Source organism: Condylura cristata, unplaced genomic scaffold (genome assembly GCF_000260355.1).
Source record: "Condylura cristata isolate star-nosed mole 26May11 unplaced genomic scaffold, ConCri1.0 scaffold00003, whole genome shotgun sequence".
NCBI classification, from domain to species: domain Eukaryota; kingdom Metazoa; phylum Chordata; class Mammalia; order Eulipotyphla; family Talpidae; genus Condylura; species Condylura cristata.
In genome coordinates, this window is record NW_004567104.1 from 39,189,493 (window position 1) to 39,209,002 (window position 19,510).

The 19,510-nt window shown below is 45.2% G+C and overlaps 2 protein-coding genes across 3 annotated transcripts in view; one reads left to right on the plus strand and one right to left on the minus strand.

The window, feature by feature from the left end:
• The window catches only part of KIAA1407 (KIAA1407 ortholog), a 64,544-nt gene extending 58,898 nt beyond the window's left edge, over positions 1-5,646 (plus strand). The window contains exon 17 of the mRNA XM_004675454.2: positions 3,944-5,646. Within this exon, the coding sequence (XP_004675511.1) occupies positions 3,944-4,088 (145 nt within the window). The 3' untranslated portion in view covers positions 4,089-5,646. The remainder of the gene's footprint in view (positions 1-3,943) is intronic.
• A 5,545-nt stretch (positions 5,647-11,191) lies between these two features.
• On the minus strand, positions 11,192-19,104 carry ZDHHC23 (zinc finger, DHHC-type containing 23). Of its 2 annotated transcripts, none has more exons than XM_004675207.2 (5): positions 18,993-19,104; positions 18,243-18,504; positions 15,514-16,224; positions 13,798-13,965; positions 11,192-11,828 (listed from the first exon to the last, which is right to left on the minus strand). In XM_004675207.2, the coding sequence occupies exons 2-5, from the start codon at positions 18,401-18,403 to the stop codon at positions 11,561-11,563; spliced, it is 1,308 nt and encodes a 435-aa protein (XP_004675264.1). In that variant the 5' UTR covers positions 18,404-18,504; positions 18,993-19,104; the 3' UTR covers positions 11,192-11,560. The 2 variants fall into 2 exon arrangements, with proteins under 2 accessions (XP_004675264.1, XP_012585480.1); XM_012730026.1 differs by lacking the exon at positions 18,993-19,104 and adding an exon at positions 18,736-18,819.
• Between the last annotated feature and the right edge of the window lie 406 nt (positions 19,105-19,510).

Below are 19,510 nucleotides of genomic sequence, written 5' to 3' on the forward strand. Positions count from 1 at the left end.
CAGGAGAGGTCTGCCGCGCCATGTGGATCTCCTCCGGGGCAGGCAGGAATCGAACTCATGGCTTTAGCTTCTTAGTGCTGTGCTTTAACCCGCTGCGCCACCAGGGAGGGCCTAGTCATATAGGTTTATCCTTTAATTTCAGTTTCTATTTTTTACATTAGTTACTGTGAAATATAACACTAATATAGAAGGGTGCAGACATCACACACACAGCCTAGTGAATTTCTACAAAGTGGAAGATACCACTGAGATTGAGGAGGACAGGGCTGGTGCCCAGAAGTCCCAGTTACAAGTCCTGTCCTTTCTTTCCAAAGGCAGACTCCTCTCCCAACTTTTGTGATGAAGCTTTCCTTGCATTTCTGTTTGTTAAGTATGCAGCCTTCAAAGCTACAGTTTAGTTTTGCCTAGTTTAGGACTTGATATAATTGGATTCACACTGTGTAACATATTAATATTTATACCACAGAAATGTCTGTCTCATCCAGCATTCTTTGGGGGCAAAGAATTCCTTATAAATAAGTTTCTTCTTTGTTTTCCAAATGTAAGCATTTCAGATAGAAATTTCATCATGCATGTTCCTTTTTTGTGTCATTGCTTATGAGCATAATGCGGTGTGCATATGCCTTTAAGTTCCAAGGTGTAAAGACTGCTGTGTGGGTGCAGAAGTACCCCTTTTCTTACTACACTCAGTTGACTTACAGTTGCTCTGTTTTCATTTACGTGCATGTGTGTGCGTGTATCACTATTTTTATTTAAAGATTTATTTACACATACAGAACTGGGTTACAGGCCAGAGGCACAGAGACAGTGAGAGAATTCACCAGAGGCAGAGTGGGGAGCAGAACAGGTCGACTGATGAAGTGTACGCCACTGAGGGGAGCAGCGGGTGGGACAGGAGAGGTCTGCCGCACCATGTGGGCCACCTTCAGGGCAGGGGATCGAACTCGCACTGAAGGGGCTGCTGCTGCTTGCAGTGCTGCATTCTAACCTAATGCACCACCAGGGAGGGCCCATGTATCTCTATTTTCGGAAAGTATTCCTACCTTATTGCCAAGGATTCTAATATCCATCAAAACCTGCTCATTTTTTACTTAACTTACAGGTACTGAAACCTGTTGGCTAAAGAACATAAGCACAGTCAGTTCTAATTTTGTGCTAAAACAGAGGCATGAGTGAGGGTGTCCAGAAGTGACTTGCCCTTGCAGAAATGCTCGCATGAATTAGTGGTTTGGGTCAGGTACACAAATGATGGCGCTAGGACTCCAAGTCAGGTCGACTCCAAACCATCCTCTTCTTTTCTCATTCAATCTCATTGCAAACTGTGAACTACAATAGTATGACAGTGGACCCTAACCAGAGTTTGGAATTAAAACACCAGCATGGGAATACATGCCTTCACTAAGGAACTAATTCTCAGACAGTGCCTCTTTGATGTGAAAGCGCTACTGTGAGACTTCATCTCTCCCCACTTGGTTCCAGTCCTACCAGGCCCCTCCCGTGGTTCTCAGACAAAGCCCACACCTGCTTCAACATTTTCCTGTGACCTGGGTCTCCTCATTGCCAGGTCTCTGTGCAAACGCGTGTCCCTGGGTAGACATAACTGTCTACTCAGTAACCTGCCCTGCTTTCGTCATGGCACTTAAGACCCTGAAGCTGCATAATTGCCGTTTATCACCCGTCCCTCCCAGCAGAGTAGGGCACCACACCTTGCGCGCTCCTGTAGTGTCTACAGTGACAAGTGTCTGGCTGTTGCTACAGAGAGTGTGCAGGAACGAATGGGTGGATCTTCTGTGTGACTGACACCATCATTTAAAGTCAGGGTCTCTTAATGGGAACTAACATTTAAAACTTGATATTCCAAGTTCGTATTCAAGTTTACGTGATATTCTTTGAGAATATTGTATAGAAAAGCTGTGGGTGAAGAGGAAGGAAGAAGAGCCACCTACTAGCCTAGGCTCGATCTTTAAATTGTAGTTGAACACTGAGAAAAGTAGTTCCTAAGTAAGAATATGCGGTTTAATTTTATGTCTGTTCCAGGGATGTATCATTCATAATTAGTTATAGACTCATAATTTTCTAAATCTGTATTTTATACTTGGGGACTAAGCTGTCTCCAGACCTAATCTGTAATTATCAGTTATTTTGTAGTCAGACTCAGCTATCCACTTGCATAGTCCTCTTAGTTGAACCAGCACTTCTCATATTTCTGACATTGCCTTGGTTTTGTAGTTCTTTATTTTGGAGGCATAGACCCCTCTGCGATGGTATGGAAAGTCAGTACCTGCACCCAGGACAGTGCACACAGGTCTGTCATATACAGGTTTACACAAAATGTGCAGGAGTTTGTAGACATTGAGATAGGAATGCTTACCTTGGTGACTTAGTCACACTTAATACATAATACATCCACAAGACTTATTTGTGAAGCACAACTAATAACATGGTTTCTGGCTCCCATCATTGAGTAGAAAACATTACAGACTAGCTAGATACATACACACAGACATGCATGTATGCTTCCTGCTTATTGTAAACAGGTCAGAGCTGTGACTGATTGTGATGATGTGCTTTTAGTTCAGAGGGCGGGAAGATAAATGCAGACAAAGGTGATCTCAGAAGAACTAAGATTTCTCCCAGGGGACAGAGCATTGAGTTAAGATAGAACAGCAGGAAACTAAATGTGGAAGTCAGAGAGCAGGAGGAGTGTAGCAGGAGAAAGGTGTGAATAGCAGGTAAGAAGAGTGAGGGGTGTAGGGTTAAGGACTGGGAGTGGGCCAGACAGCTGAGCACAGGGAGTTCTAAGTGGTGGGCAAAGCAGCTGAGAGAAGAAAGCGAGTGAAGTAATTCCACTCCTTGAGCCATTTTATTTTTCTTAATAGTACTACTTTCACCATCAAAAAACAACATAAACATTCAATCAATACCAACCATAAAATTAACAGGGGCTGAGAAGCATTCTAGGACTTTGTTAAAGGGAAAGAAGCCAGAATAGACCCCTCTAAGCTTCTAATTGAAAATACAAACTTAGCTACTCTACACTGTCATTTCAACAATGTAACTGCTCACAGACATAATTCCTCCTTACACGCACCATCCTATTCTTGCCTTGCCTTTAGTCAAGATGTAGCCCCTCTAGGAAAACCTGCCCTTGCCTGACCAAAATTCAGTTCAGTTACCATCTTTCAAACTCCCTAGATGCTCCTCACCGCCAGAGCAGATGGCTCCCAATGTTTCTCTTCCCCACTGGAGCTCCCCACTGCTGTGGGGGGGGGGTGTGGCGGGGGGGGGGGGAGGTTTGCACAACAGGTCAGCTGCCTCCCTGGGCAGAGACTTCGGCTTACCGAAGTCACCTTAGTGCCCATTGCGGTGGCACTGAGTGTTTGTGCTGCCCTGAAAAGCAATGTGTATCTCACTATGACAGCAGACATGGCTTCAAGATGCGACCCTTCCAGAACTCTGCTTTCCCTGGTTAACATTAGAGGATTCTTTTGTCTAAAATTGAAGACCACTGTTTGTGGTTGGTCAGAGAAGCCGTGGCTTCTGAAACAGTATTTGTCTGAGCACTGGGGCTTCAGTGCCTGTCGCTGTGGCAGTTTTCAGGTCTCAAGGACTCTGGCTGCCGGAGCCCTTGCTCACAGTGTGCAGCTGCCATCAGAGGACGCCGGGCTTCACGGCCGCAGCAGAGTCCAATGTCACTTTCTCACCGAGGGTTTTCCTGACCAACTGATGGAAACTAAAAACGAGATGTTAGTCACACCCATCTTTTTACTGCTTCATTTCGTGGCAGCCTTTCTCACCATTTGACGCCCAACTGTGATTTTCATACCTTTTATATAAAGCCTTATTCATATAGGATCATTTTTGGGTGAAGTTTTTCATGTACTTTAACTGGAGAGTCAAGTTTTCCTCAGTGTTTCAATTTTCCCTTTTTTTATTTTTAAAGGAAGATTCTCTGGAGCATGTTTCAGACATGGAAGACATTCACAAGATTTATGAAAGAGGAAAGAGCGAGAGAAGAAAGGCGAGAGCAACTCCGTAGGAAGGTGACTGAAATCCTTCCAGACTTTCAGGTGCCGGCAACACCGTGATTCAGAGGCTCTGTGGCCCTGTGAAACACGCCCTTGGTGGGCCATGAGCACCAGCCAATGCGTTGCTTAGCAGAGACTCTAGACTCTCCTTTGGTTCCTGTGTGTGTTATCTCCACTCACCCTTGTATAGATGTGCATATATCTTTGTTACCACCCATTCAATACTTCTTGCATCAAAGGAACTATTTTAGGAATTTGTACTTTATTCCTTGAGTTCTCTTAAATTGCTAGTTAATTCACTAAAGCATGCTTCACAGCAGGAGTAGCCAAAGAAGCCTAGAATTCTGCCATTCAAATGTCTCTGATGTAATTTTAGCATTGTAAACTTTAAGGACAAGCCTGCCTGAGTCTGTGACAGAAAATGTGTCCTTATAGCTTAAGTTATTGCCAAATGTCAATAGAATTAAAAGTAGCAACTATCTAGAAAAGGAGGCACAGGAGTGGTCAGTGTCCCAGTAACTGAGCATCACAGCAGGGACTGTCAACCCTGCCCGTTCTGCCCACCCCATGAGAAACCACCTATCAAATGTCCAGGCAGCTGCTACAAAGGGCAGAGCGGATCCCGACTTTAGGGATAGCTCCCTTCAGTGCACCTTGAGTAAGCACGTGCAAGATTCCAAAGCAACCCAGGAATCTGTTAAAATGTCTATTCACACTCCCAAATGCACCTTCTAAATAATACATTCCATCTATCTACTCGTTTTGATCAGTGCTTGATCTATGTATCACAATCTCTACCTTGAATTCAAAGAACGTTTTGATCTTTGATGGGCTGAAAGACTGTAACAACTGGCAAAATACTCCCTCCTATGAATTTTTATAGAGAATTACCAGAAAATTGTTTTTCATTACAAAATACGCGATTATTACATAAACCCAAGTAGGGATAAATGTGCACAGTAAAACCAGAAGGGCCTTTGCAGCCCCAAGGTAACTACACTATTTGCTAAGTTGAATATTTGAGCAGGTAAAATAAAGTTCTGCGTGTTGCTCAGTAAATTCTGTTACCACTTCTTCCTTCCCAGAGGGGATGTCAGGCTACAGTGACTACAGAGTGACTTACATCCGTTTCCTATGGAAGATGTGATGAATAACTCAGGCATGACGAACCATACTGAACTTTAACAATGTCCCTGATGCTGTGTATCTCTAAGGATGTAACAAGTAATCTAATTTTACAGTTGACATCTAAAAAGTCTTTAAGACTAGTGGACACTAAAGAAAATGGGACTAAAAGTCACTCATGTTTAATCCTTCCATCTAAATCAACCCGAGTTTACACTTAACTAGAATACAATTACAGACTATTGACTGATTGGTACCCAGAAGTCAAATATCAATTTTACTTTAATGCCACGCCTGTAGTAGATAAAGAGGGGTGAATCCCTTAAGTAAACATGCTAGGGACCTAATTAAACCCCATAAAGCTTACATTTCTCTTAAACTTTTCTTTATTTCAACTCAAGCATCAATTAGAAAGTCTTTAGCAACCCATGTTCTTATTTTACCTACTTACAGAACTCTCTATAGAGAAATACAAAAATAACCAACTAGTGACGTGCTATACACACACACACACACCACACATATATATATATGTGTATATATATACGTATATATATCCATGTAATCCCCAGTAATAAAGACATTAAGTCGATACTGGACTGTACAAAATTCTTAACTTAAAACTTAAGATTGTAAAAGTAGAAACATTAAGGGGTGAAGAAGCAGAACCATCCAAACTGATGGTTGAGCCAATCACAACTGCTAAAAGAAAAACAAATTTTGAGAAGTTACTGCCAGGTGTCTTGTGATTGCTTTGCACTTTAAGGTGACCAACTCAAGGTGAGGACCCTTGGGCTGGTCAACCCAGTTGACACCGGGTGTCAGGGGACCCCAAACTGAGCAAGGCCCTGCTGCCCAAATACCGTCTTGGGTTCTTCACCCGTGCATACAATTGCAAGGCTGCTCAGGCTCAGGAAACAACAAAGGGATTTATTTAACAAACAGGCTAAATAAGAGTTACTGAGGTGAATAATGGCCATTTACTTTACCCAAAGTCGTTTCCAGTAGTGTCCTGCGCAAAGAACATTATGATGGCTTCTTCCCACCGCTGAGGATGTGCAGCTCCTCTCCCAAACAGGCTTCATGTCTGAGATGGCATCTTCCTGCCTCTGCCAACCTGGGGCACAGGGCAGCCAGACTCCAGGCCAGGTTCCAACTCACGAAGACAACAGAAGACATACAGGAGACGCTCCCAGAGTGCAGGACGCTTCAGCACAGCACCAGAGGAGCGACATTTAGGAGCAGCCACAGCCACCAAAATGACCCGACAGAAGGCCTCACTCACTCAGCTAAGCCAGGCTGTACCCACAGCAAAAACCAGGAACCGTTTCACTGGCTCTGCTACTTGCAAAGCCTCTTCCTCTGGCCTTCACCTTCAGCGGCACCTGGAGCCTGATGTGGGCGTGAGTGCATGCATGCATGTGTGCGTGCGTGGGCACACCTGAGCCTGAAGACTGAGGAAGGGTGGCTGTAGAGGACAGGGCGGCAGAGTGCAGTAGAGGGCGGCAGAGAATAGCCCAAAGAGCAAAGAGGGAATAGGGATTTGCACGGGGGTCCAAGTTGCTGCCTCCCTGCTGCCTTGTCGCCTCTAACCTATGGGGGTGATGCCAAGGGATCCATGGTTCTCTTTCAAGCTGCTTGAACCCATGATGAAACTACCTGGCCTGGGATGGATGCAGAACACCTGCTTAGTAACCAACTTAGCACATGACCTGGGTCTTGTTTGACTATCTTAAAGGTGCGAATTGAACTGCTGCTGCTAATGAACCGAATAAGCAATGACTGAGCCTACTAACAGAGTAGCTCCTGGAAAAAGGGTAGTTTCGGGCTAAGGACAGTAAGGTCCACCTGGTGGGGAAAGGTAGGTAGCCAAGAGGCATCTCAGCGATAATGCTTAAGAGTTCAGGAAACGGGCCCTCCCTGGTGGCACAGCGGGTTAAAGCACTACACTGAGAAGAGTTCAGGAAACGCACCACAAAACCAACTGTTTTCGTTAAAGCACTTTATTTTCCATTTAAACAATTGGTCACAGTACATTATTTTACATAAACGGCAGTCATTTTTAACAGCTCCATTTAAAAGGCTTTGTGTCTGAGTCTGAGGTGAGATGAGGCTATGGATACAAATATAGAAACAGTGCAAATGTTTAGCCCACAGCCGAGCTGGCTTCTGAAATCCCCTTTAATGTTGTCAGGCCAGTTACCTTAAATACTAAATTTCACATTAAATAAATACTCTGAGCTTCCTTTAAGTCTAACATCAGACCCAGAAACAAAAAGGTTCAAAAGCCCTAACTCAAACCATGAAACCACCTGAGCCATAGGACCACGAAAAGCTGAGCTTGCAGCTTCCATAACTTGGCATTTTGTCAGTGGCTCCATCTGGAGAAATACATAATTTCAGCTGCATCAGTAGCTAGACTAGCTAGCTCTGGCTTATAAAGCTTTGCCTTTAAATACAAAGTGTCTAAAAGTAAAAAGTGCCATCAGAAAGGCTGGAGTAATAAGAATCCACAAGCCCCACCTGGAAACGGCTATAACCGCTAAGGAATCTGTCTCCATTACACACTCAGTCTTTGGCCTGCTGCTTCTACTACAGGAAGCAATTAGTGCCAACTGCAGTGAGGATGAGGGACAACACAACAGGGTTAAATATGGCTGACTTCGCAAAAAGTTTTGTCATAGCAAACCTCCATAATAACTTACTAGAAGTTATTTAGTATTAAGTTAAACATAGCTCATACTCATCCCTGCGTCACTTTTATTACAGTGTTTAATACAAAATGGCACCTTGTCAAGCTGTTGATGAGAAAGCCAGATTCTCAACAGGTGCCTCAAGCAAAAGTTGCTTGTTTAAGGAAATTCTTTTTTTTTTTTTTAAAGATTTATTTATTTATTCATACAGAACTGGGTTACAGGCCAAAGATGCAGAGGGTGAGAGGATTCACCGGAGACAGAGTGGGGAGCAGAACAGGCAGATCGACGAAGTACACTGCTGAGGGGAGCAGAGGGCGGGTCAGGAGAGGTCTGCCGCGCCACGTGGTCACCTCCAGGACAGGCAGGAATCGAACTCATGAGGAAGCGGCTTTAGATTCTCAGTGCTGTGCTTTAACCCGCTGCGCCACCAGGGCGGGCCCCGAAATTCTTCTTTTAACGTGCGGATAATGAAAGTGTGGATAAAATGAAGTCATATGCGCCTACTTACTAGTTTTAAGAGAGCCTCAACTCCACAAAACATTAATTTGTAAGATTCCTGGTTAAAACTGTACTTCTACATATCATGTTTTTGCTTGTTTTAGTTGAGCTTTGTAATAAAAAGCCAACGTCCTAGCCAAAGGAAGGAGGGTCTAAGCAGACAGCAGTACAGAGAAACTCACTGGCACTGTGTCTTCTGACAGTGGACAATTCTAATATAGAAAAGTTTCTTTTGCTAAAAATATTAGAAGTACCAAGGACTATTGCATAAGAAAATCTCTGTAGTACTTTCTGCTAGGCAGAAGGGAGAGTAGAAGACAACAATTACTTCACTCACCAAAGGGATAGACTACCTGAATAGCAAAGATGTACAGTATCCTAAACAGATACTTTTATGGCTGCAGTGACAGCAACACAGTGTCCATGAAACACACTTAAAGTCTGATTGACTTTGGCAACACCAGGGAAATCACCCGAGAGACAAGGTTCATGGTCAGTTCATCACAGGAAGCCCCAGCTTTAATCACAAAGTATTCTGGGTAAATCTTAAGAAACATTTTAAATATTAAAGGATTTTCTTCTTTCAGGCAATCCTCTTTCTTCCAGAAATTTTTAAATGGACCCATTTCTCTTACCCAGAAATGGTGTACAGTGACATGACAGCAATTAAGGGATCAGAGTATAGTAGACAATTTACTTGCTCCACATCATTATTAAAAGAGGCTGAGGATGTGGGGGAAAAGGACCCTTCTGTGTAAAATTATGGGATGGGAGGCCTTGCTGCTCCAACCAAGAGACTTCTTGCTTATAGGTTTGTAGGACAATTCCCCACTTCCACCAACAAAATGTTTTTTCCAGGATTGCTACTTCAGAAAGTCCCTGTCCTTTCAAAGGACAAAATCCCCTCAAATAGTTCCAGACCACTAAAATGCTTGAAAGTCCAAAAATACTTAGAAGACAGCCCAAGGGTGTCCGCAGCCTATACTGGCTGTTCCTTTTGGTGCAGATGCCTCAACAGACTTGCAACCCTACAGAAGCCAGAGACCTCATCGAAGGGCTGAGCTTCCTTCTGTAAACTGTGCATCTTGAAGTTCTCAAGGAACTTAAAACAAGCATCTAAATCTGATAAGCACACTGGGGGAACTAAACAGCCCCATCCAGGTAACACCACTAGGGTTGTTACCCTAGTCGTGATAAAGTTGGTGATCTCACCTGCTCTCCCAAGTGGAACTGGTCTTTTGGGTACTACTTGTGATCTTCATCACATCACATTTTGGTTGTTGTTAAAGACTTGGCAAGAGACTAAAATTATTGACTGTGCTAATATTCCTATGAACTTTATTATCAATCCCAAGACCCATCAGAGTTAAGTACAAATGGCATTCAAGAGACACTAAAACTAGAGATTTCTGGGCACACTCGCTGTTTCAAATCTCCAAAGAAAGGAGTAAGATCAGATCCAATATTAATTCCAAATGAATGCTCAACTCTAGACCAGCGAGAGGGCATCCCTGTAGGAACCACAGCCTCTGCTAGCATCTCCAGGCTTGCTCTTTGGCTCATCCCTGTGGAGGGGGCAGTTTACCGTATGCTAAACAATCAGTCTCTGGGGAGAGCAACAGAAGCCTGAATAAAAATGCGAAGTTTCAATCAATGGCAGAACAAGGGGTGGTGATAGCTGCGGAGGGAAGAACTGCTACCTCCGCCCAACAATAAACCTCTCACTACAGCAGCATGCACAGAAAAGAGAAAGCTGGCAATACTCTCTCTATACTAAGCGAGAAGCCAAGGTGAATTTAAGGGCTCATGAATTGCCTTTGAGATTCTAAGAAAAAGGCCAAGTATACAAACCAAAAAATTCAAGATGGTATCACCCCCATCCAAAATTCCTTCATTTTAATTCTACAGGGAAACAGAACTATATAAATATTTAATCCTTTGTAACACTTTCACTTCTGAGGTAATTAAAGAAACTGGATTTTTTTAGGCAAAGCTAGGGAAAGAACAGTAATCATTCATTAGCAGAAACTACATATTTCTTATTTGTTCTCTCCTAGGAAGATACTTTATAGAAAGGTGAACGAAGTAAGGTGCAGGTGTCGTGGGAGGATGCCATCAGCTCCACAAAGGAGTTCATGCCAGAAAGATGAGGCCAGAGAGTGATCTTGCAACTGAGAGCTGTACCTGTGTTTGAAATACTCAGATCAACAACAAAAGCCCTTGGTATTAATCAGTCACACCCCTCAGGAAAGAGTGTTTCCCATAGGAGTGTGTGTTCTCCTGTTCCAGCCATTATCACGGGGTGCTTCCAGGTGAAACATGGCGAGGGGGAAAATCATTAATGCCTTTGGGGCTATTTATAGTAGAGCCAACAGAATAAACAGGAGGAAAAACATGAGAACTCCTCACCTGACCTCATGACCACTGTACAGTTTACCAGCACGATAATCTTTAAAGCTGTTACCAACTGTCCTTTCAAAATTCGATGACACTGTAAATCCATCTGGGCCTCTTCTACCATGTGTGAGTTGTTAATACTTCAGAAAGAAATTCCCCCAACTGTACAGCATGGCCTCTGGGGATTTTTTTTTTCCACTGTGAAGTGCTGAAAACTGACTACTCAAGTAATATTGGCTTCAGGATCCTGACTTACATTTTTTTTTCAGACTTAGCATTTTCTGAATAACACGTCACAGCATCTGTGCTGAGCTGTTCTCCACACACAGTTCATCCCTCATGTGACCCACATGACCACTCCGTGGGACAGCCAGGGTAGGTTCAGCATCCCACTTTACAGAAGAACCTGAGACTCAGGAAGTGACCCAGCAAGGGCCACATGGCTATTAGGAATTGAAAGAGGATGGAGAACTGTCCTAACCCAAAACTCTTTCTCGCAGACCAGCGGATGGGTATTGCTTCTATCAACTTGTGCATCAGCAATCCGCACCCTTTTCAGTTTCTGGTGGTTGAATTAGTTAATAAGGTGACTGGAAAGGAATGGCTCTACTTTCACAGCTTCGATATAAAAATCTCCTAAGTTGTTATGTCAGAAAGATTAACTGCTTCCCAGTCCAGTCTCTAAACCTGAGCATGGCCTAAAATGCCTTTAAGAAACTGGGAATAAAAACGAACATCCTGCATGAGCACGGAAATGTACAGGAGGAAGGAGCCGACGGAGGAGCCAGCCCTCCCGGAAGCCCCGCAGAAGGCACTTCAGACGATGTCCTCAGCAGGGTGGTGGAATGGGCGAGTGCCCAGGGTGGAGAACTGGTGCCAGTTCCGCAGGAAGCCCCGATTGTACTGGCCTGTGTCCACGATGAGCCCACAGAGGAGCCGGCGCCCCGTCTTCTGTCGAAGGGCCTGCTGGACTTCCCTCTCCGTCACATTGTAACTGATGTTTATCAGCTGGATCAGGAAGATGTAGGCCATGCCCGCGGTGATGATCACAGAGTACCACACGCAGGTGAAGGACAGTGCTGAGCTGGAATCGGGGAAAGGGCGGGTCAGGACTGCTGGCTTGTTCATGGATGTTACACATGTAGTATTTATTACCAGGGACTTTGGCACCACCCATCATCATCCCACTGTAAGATACTTCCCAGCCACAGGACAACAAGCTGCTTAACCTATGACTTAGCTCGCTCTGTTTTACTAGTATCTCTGTTTCTAGTATATTGTATGAGAATTGTTTTGGTTTTTTTTTCCTTGCATTTTGTATCTTCCACACAACCGACAACCAACACAGTGCCTAAAATTATAGGGTTCAGAATCCGACTGTTGAATAATTCTTAAGCTGTTCCTAACTCAGAAGAAAGGGGCGGTGCCATAAGATTCTACACATGTCCTCAAAGAAATCGTGGCCCAGGGATACTGCTAGAGGGACTCATCTCCATTCTTTTTGGTTTAGTACTGATGAACACAAATAAAAAGCCAATTTTACTCATAAGCTATGTAGGCGTTATCATCACATTTCCAACTCAGCTTCCTGAGCCAAACAGGACAAAAAAGTTCCTTGCAGCTCATCAGTAAGACTGGGAGGAAAGTCTGCAAATAAGTGTCTGCGGAATGATTATTTTCATTCAAACACTTTACAAGTGAAAAGTTAACTGGAAATCACTCCTCCACTATCTTCAATTGTTAAACTGAAACCTCAGAGATCTCTGTCTTCACCATAAAGATGAGGAAGACCAATGACTGCTCCGTGCAGAGCAGTGACAACCAACGGCAAGACTCAGCTCCCTGTTCTGTTTAAGGCCCTCAGAGAAAGTTGACAAAATCCATTATTATATACACTGAGTCCACTTTAGGATGCATGCGTTTCTCCACATCCACAAAAAGGAACGTACCCTGAGAAGGAGAGCCAATCTAGTGTAGTAGTGCCCACGAATGTGTCTCTGTCATCACAATGGGGAGATCTATCCACAACTAATAAAAACAAATGTCTGCCCAGGGATACAATAAATTTAAAACAGGGATTGATCTGAAAACAAAGACTGAAAAGGAAGAAAAGGGCGTGGGACCATGGGAAAGTGGTGGAACAGAACAGAGGGCACAGGCAGGAGGCATCCGGGGTGTTGAGGGTAGGAAGCCCATGCGGAACATGCCCAGCTCCTGCCAAAGCGTGGACACCTTCGCGTTATCTAAATGTGCTCCAACCTGACAATACCTAAGGGAACGCTGACCTAGATACCAAAGTAATCATGAGGGGTGATTAAAAAAAAGTAGAACAGGAAAAACCAACGGAGATTTTAAAGAGAAGAAAGGTTATAGAAACTAGCATTTCGTAAAATGGTTGGATACGGTAAACTGAGCTTGGGCAACAATAAAGCGAGTAGGTCGCTGGTACTGATGGGACAGACTACACCCACCCGTACTACTAGCTGTTTTTCATCTCATAGTTGATACTGTGGGCGTGACAGCGGTCACTGGAAATCCTTAGTGAAGTCTGGTCCTACTCGGAGAACACTAGTTCCTCACTTTTTCGTTTTTAAAAGATTTATTTATTTATGCATTATAGAACTGGGGTACAGGCCAGAGGTGCAGGGTCAGTGAGAGGATTCACCAGAGACAGAGTGGGGAGCAGAACAGGCAGATCATTGAAATACACTGCTGAGGGGAGCAGCAGACATGTCAGGAGAGGTTTGCTGTGCCATGTGGGTCACCTCCGGTACCGGAATTGAGCTCATGCTGAAGTGGCTTTAGCTTCTTAGTGCTGTGCTTTAACACCCTGCACCACCAGGGAGAGCCCTAGTTCCTCACTTTTTAAAAGTCAAGGATCCTTTTGATATCAACCCAGAAAAATGCACCTCTCCACTGCACAGTTTTGTTGCCAATTTCAGGGATACTCAGCATCCTTAACAGCCTCTGGGTTGACAAGCCCCATCTAACAGCATTAATGACGACAGCATTTCTTCTCCTCTGACCTCAGTACCCCGTTATTCAAGTCTCACCTGTAATTTGCATAAACTCCAGGACAATAGAAGAGAGCAGTGAAGACACTTCTATCTCTACAAATGGTGTCCAAGGTCAGCGTTATCCCGTACACCGAGGTAAGCAAGAAGATCGAAAGGGCAAGTATAAATGCTTGATGATTTGATTCTCCAACACAGCTATTTATCCTCAAAACAGCATGGGGGGGGAGGGAAACAAACATGTTTTTAAAAGTTCTCTAACAGTAAACAAGAAAACTGAGAACAAGGATAGCATGAATTTCAATGATCGAAGTGAGTTCCCTTATTTTTTAATTTTAGGGGATTAAAACCTTGTCTGCTGAGAGACATAGTCTTACGTTTTATGCTCTTTGTAAAGTGAACTTGTCCATTAGTTTAAGGACAAGACTAAATAAAAAGCACAACCTGCCTAACAAATCTTCCCAAATATTAACAAGCAAGTCCATTAGCAGCTATAAAGAATATGATAGTCACCATGATTAGGAATGTTGTCAGAGTTATAAAAACAAAACAAATGCTAAATCAGAAGTATTACACAGACTGGGAAAATATACGTTAAATACATATATTAACAAAAAGACCCTAAGAGGTTAGAAAGATGGTGTGGCCGACGCAGTCACATGTGGACTAGCTGTCAGCAAAGAGTTCCGTGCCACAGCCCTTGTAGGGCAGGCCACACGGGAACTGGGGCGGCCCGAAGGCAGAGGTCTCTTAGGAGAGGCTGGCAAGCCTCCGCACACTTGCACTTGTAAGTGGGCCAACACATATGTGTGAGAAAAACTGACAAAGAGATGCGGAGAGTCTAAAAATGAAAATATTTACTGCGAAAGATGAAAGTCCAGAAAAGAGCGGTTCCCCGGACTGAGCACTGCGCTTGAGGTCCACCCCACTGCCCTCCCGTCCCTTCTGCACCGTGACCCTCTCCTACCTGCCCTTCTGAAAGGGAGCGAGGCTACATGGTCAGATGCCTAGCCCTAGCTTTAAAAAAAGCATTAATGCATTGAGGATAACTGCCTGAAAAGCAATAAACCTGTAATCACATTACTTAACTGCAGTCACACCTGAAATAACTAACTCTCCTCCCTGTGGTTTAGATTTACTCAAAGTGCAATATTTATTATCTTTAAAAGTTGCGTTTTATATATAGCTCGTGGGTCTTACATGTCTTCATTTGTCTCTGGCCAGTCAGGTAGTACCAAAAAAGCGCATCCCTTCCAAATAACTAAATCACAAGTTATCTGCTAGGACCTGCTGTCAACCTTATAGACTAGAAATCACTAGTAGCATCACAAATGGCCTGTGGATGTAAGTCCATATGGATGTAAGACCCTTGAAAGGACAAAGGTCACATAAAAATATGGAACACTTTCTTTTACTGTGTTCAAAGGAATACACAGGGGAACACCCCTATGCAGATTCTGACAAATGCTTTAAAAAAATAAAATCAATTGACTACAGTTACTTCTCTTTTAGAATAAAGATAAATGAGGGGCAGCTCAAAAGAGAACGGAAAAAAAAAAAAACAAAACTTCAGGAAATGACTGAAAGAACTAAATTTGTGAAACTTGAAAAACTGATGACTAAGTGGGAACATCATAACAGCCCACAAATATCTACAAGGTGCAAAGCTGGGAAGAAGAGAATTTTAGGAAGGCATAAAGAAGACCAAACACCACCAGTCTTAGTGAATTTGCACTCCATAGGCCTCCAACATACCAGACACAATGATGATCCATTCTCTTCACACAAATGCCGCAGATGCGGCAATGCCACGCCCGGGCTGGTCGCACCAGCTGGCACTTGGCACACCAGTCCTCCTTCACCTTGGCAGGGCTTCCAGCCAACATCCTGGACATGCCCTTGGGTTCATCCTTCAGTGAGCGGTTGTTGAGACTTCCTGACGAATCAGCTCCAGGGAACCCTTTGGTCTTCTCCTGCCCTTTTCTGTTCAGGCATTCGATTTGGCTGCTGCTTAGAGAAGTGTCATCGCTAGCTGGATTTCTGAGGTAGCCTGGATTCTTCTTGGCTCTGTACAAGGCTAAGAGGATCAGAAATAACCCGCAGGTAAGAAGAGCTAGTTGAGTGGGTCCTACACGCCCTTTGGGGACCACTTCCTGCAGGAACACATAGTACATGTAGCCCAGGGAGAACAGTCCGAGGCTCAGGAAAAACAGAGTCTGTTCTTTCCTTCTGTGAGTGAGGTAGTAGTACCACAGAGCCAGGCCAGGAAGGGAGGTCAAAACCACCACGCCCAGGAAGAAGTGCCAAGAAGCCACGTGGAGGAAGACGGGCAGCAGGATGAGTGGGGGAATGATGCTAATGTTGACTTTTCTGGCTCCTTTAAGCCAAGGAATTCGGAGGCGATCAGAGATTGTATCCATGATTCTTTCGCAAGTCTCTGGCTGCACAGATTTACACGTTATCCATCTATTCAGAAAGAGTACAGAGAAGGCGCTTCATATAGGTCTGTTGAATTAAATACCACTGAACACTGCATGCCAACAGCAGGATTAATAAGAGTTGGTCAAGGCCAAGTATTCTCCTTCCTAATTGCAACACAAGCCTCTCAGATTCATGTATCATTTTTAAATATGTACAAGAAGATAATGTGTAGAAATTTAACATAAAGACTATTTCTCCACAAAACAAATATAGAGGAATATGCATATACTCCAAGTGAGTACTGTCTGGACCTGGGTGGTACACAAACACAATCTCAAAAAAATTCACACCTGGGTGGGTACACAAACAACAATCTCAAAAAAAATTCATAATGAAGAGAAGACAACATGGGAACTTTGAGAAAAATTAGTTAACTGACAAAATTACCCCATGAACTATTATGGTCAAACACTAGGGAATGCCCAGAGGAGGAGGAAGTTTTGGGTAGAGGCATCAGAAGGTCTTTAGGGAAAAGTGGGATCTGTGCTTGACCCTGACGGCTGCCTAGCACTGTGCAGGTAGGGAGGGAAAGGCAACCCAGTAAAAGAGAGATGTGCGCAGCACAGGACCTGTCCTGGGCCCAAGAGTAAACGATCTAGAAGGGTCACAGGTTTTGTCAACGAAAGCAGAGGTCAAACCAGTATTAGTCAATGGCAGCTTTGCGCACACATATGACCTGTGGCATTTTTCTACACACTTAGGCTTGTTTAAGGAATGATAACTTTGATTTTAAACAGACAAAAAAAAAAAAAAGTAGAGGTAGAACTTGGAAGCGAGTGGGAGACTGACTTATGGGAGTCCTACAGAGCAGGACAGTGGCACTATCAAGAGGCTGTCTCCAGAGAAGGGTATGGAGAGAGCAGTGGGAGAACTCAGAGACAGCCCAGATCCCACGAGCTAGGAGAGAGGAAAAGTCAGAAGGTTCATGGAAGTGCTGAAGTCTCAAGTGGTGGAGGTTATGGAAACATCACTCCTTCATTTACAAAGTGCTCCATTTACTTAGCACAAATTTCAGGCTAAATCTAAAAAGCTTGTATTATATTTAAAGACATCTGTGTTTTGGGGAGAGGGGAAGCTAAGGTCACTGTCAAGGAAGAATTACATATGGGATTTGTAATTGTAGGGTCTTCAGGTGTCAAGGCAGGTTCTAGACCACAGCAGTCCCTGGGGAATGCTTGTCATGGCTAAGTTAACACACCAGGTTATATGCTGGATCTTGCCATTGCAGTAATTTTAACCAGGCGCAGTTATTAATAGAAAAAGCAAGTTGCCAACATCCTTATTCTTCCCACTTTATTCTTTCCATATGACAACAATTTAAAAGTAACTATTGATAAGAAGGATGAAAACCAGGTTATTACTGTTCGTTTTAAATTTTTTTCAATGATGTTAGCCATGAATGATCTTTCTGGTTAGTCATTTCCATTATTGAATAAAAGCCAAATATAATCAGTTCAGTCAAGACACTGTCGCCCTCACCCTGAACACCTTCCAGAGGAAGGACAGAACTTCTGACTGCAATTCCACCCCAGAAACAAGGGATGGAGCCAACTCCAGGAGGAGGAAAATTGTCCTTCAAGCCTCAAAGCCCCCTGGCCAAGCCCTCCAGTCCCCAGCAAGTCTCAACATGCCAAGGCTATGAAGAGACAGGAACTTTCTGGATGGTCGTCTACCTTAACATGTCGGTTTTAACCTTACGGGTTCTGCTGATGTTCACTTTTTATACATTAACTTCCCTGCTAACCCTTTATCTGATCTCTCCATCATATTTTTAACCAAAGCAGCAAGGTCCCAGTGGCCTAGCTGAACAGATAGTTGTACACAACCCCATAACACATCTTTGAAAAATCCTCATATTTCACACAGACAACTAACTCGAATTTTAGACCCCTGGATATAAAATCAAGAGTCCATTCCAGTGTTCTAGAATGCCGAGCTGGAAGTACACACGGTACTACTTAAAAGCGCTAGTGGAGTAAGCATCAAAAGAAGCTAGCTCTTACCTATCACACCCTTCGTCCAGATCTTGGCAATCACACAAACAAGCGGCCACGTGGTTCTTTTCTCCATTTCGATCTATGTACTCGCAACAGCACAGGGGCTCCAATTCTGGCTCCTCCGCTCTGTTTTTCTTCGCTGGCTTCATGCTGCCCTTCTGTGCCATGATTTGCACCTGTCACCACGGGGCGTAAGAAGCTCGCACAAGGTAAAGAGCACAACTTACATCTTGTAAACACATCCACGCCTCTGATTTACCGCCAACGCCTGAGAAATCAAAAATGAGAAGAGGGGGGAGGGGGTCCGTTCTTACCAGGCTTTTGTGGCTCGGCTTGGCCCGACCGAGAGTCTCGGGTTGGCCCTAGGGGCTCGAGCAGAATTCACAGTCCCTTTCGATCCAGGGCAGGTGCCCTCAGCGCACCCGCCGTTCCCATAGCGACAGCCCACCACGCTGCCAGGCCGGCCCAGGACAGCCCCGGCGCGGGCGGCCACGCTCACCTGCGGATGCCGGTTGGTAGGCAAAGCCGTCCCCGTCCAAAGCGCGGGTGGAAACTCGCCCCCGGGGCTGGAGGCAGAGACCAAGCGTGGGCAGCCGGGAGCAGCGACGGCTCCGCGGAGACCAGCAGGCGCCCCGGCTGCGCTCGGGTCGCCGTCCAGCCCGGCTTTTCACACCCTCCCCGCCCCTGCCAATCTGAGGACGTGGGCGGGCCGCCAGGTCGGCCCCGCCCGAAGAATGACCTTGGAAGGTAAGTTACCTGAGCTCCCGGGCCGGAGAGTGGCTGCACCCAGAGAGGCCGGAATGGAGGGGGAGAAGGGTAGGCTCCTCCGGAGGCGTGGACGGGTCTTCAGCTTTCTGCACCGCGGGGTTCCCGGCCTGAAGCCTGGCGTCCCGGAACCGCTATGCCCTCACCGCCCACCTGTGACCATAGCCCGCAGCCGCCCGGCGGCGCGCCGTCCCCGCCGTCCCCGCCGCCCGCCATGGCGCCCCGCTGTTCCCGCGGCGCGAGCAGGCCTCAGCCCTCAGGGCGCGGGGCCTGCCCAGAGCCGGCGAAAATGGCGGGAGAAGGGTCTATTCCGGGTAGCGCGGCGCGCGGAGGGGCCGCAAGTCTGGGAGGCGCCTTTGGGGAGACTTTGCTTTCGTTTTCCGACGCAACCACTGCTAGGAGTCAAGTTTTTTAATTTAGCGCCGGGCCGACGCGACCCGAGTCGGGGCGCCGCGCTGCCGGCTGGGGGAAGGGTCGCGGCCTCACCCGTCCTTTCTCCGCCGGTGGTA